This window comes from Morone saxatilis, unplaced genomic scaffold (genome assembly GCF_004916995.1).
Source record: "Morone saxatilis isolate NCDOM2014 unplaced genomic scaffold, NCSU_SB_2.0 Contig22, whole genome shotgun sequence".
NCBI classification, from domain to species: Eukaryota; Metazoa; Chordata; class Actinopteri; family Moronidae; genus Morone; species Morone saxatilis.
The window spans coordinates 11,902,895-11,903,299 of record NW_023339785.1 but is presented as its reverse complement, the minus strand read 5'-3'; the positions used below and the strand labels follow the sequence as shown (position 1 = coordinate 11,903,299).

The window sequence follows — 405 nt, the reverse complement described above, 5'->3', positions numbered from 1 at the left end:
CACACCGTGTATTTCTCCTTCTAGTAACACTTGATCAAGTCAAATGTCTGTAAAATCAATATCCATTCAACCATTCATTGAAACGAATCAAACATTTAAACTGTGCGATGTTAAAATGCTGTTCTTTCATCCATAAAACTCCACTGTGCGTAAATAACTAATCTAAACAAGCATGACTGATTTCTTACCATTTGTGAGTGATGAACAACACAAGATGAAAACGACCCATTTGAAGCAGTCGGATGAGACCATGCTGCCAACTCTTTACCGAGATCCAAACCGTGTGTTAGAAATAAAGAGTCCCTGGAAGAGGCTTATAATTCCGGTTGACTGACAACAAGTTTCTTCTTCAAAGCGAGTAAATCTTATTCTAAAGTCTTTTTCTTTCTTTTGTTTTTTGTTTTT

At 35.8% G+C, this 405-nt stretch overlaps 1 protein-coding gene across 1 annotated transcript in view; it reads right to left on the bottom strand.

Annotated features, from left to right (window-relative positions):
* kdrl (kinase insert domain receptor like) overlaps positions 1–252 on the bottom strand; it is a 44,220-nt gene extending 43,968 nt beyond the window's left edge. Inside the window, exon 1 of the mRNA XM_035669125.1 lies at positions 189–252. Within this exon, the coding sequence (XP_035525018.1) occupies positions 189–252 (64 nt within the window). The remainder of the gene's footprint in view (positions 1–188) is intronic.
* Between the last annotated feature and the right edge of the window lie 153 nt (positions 253–405).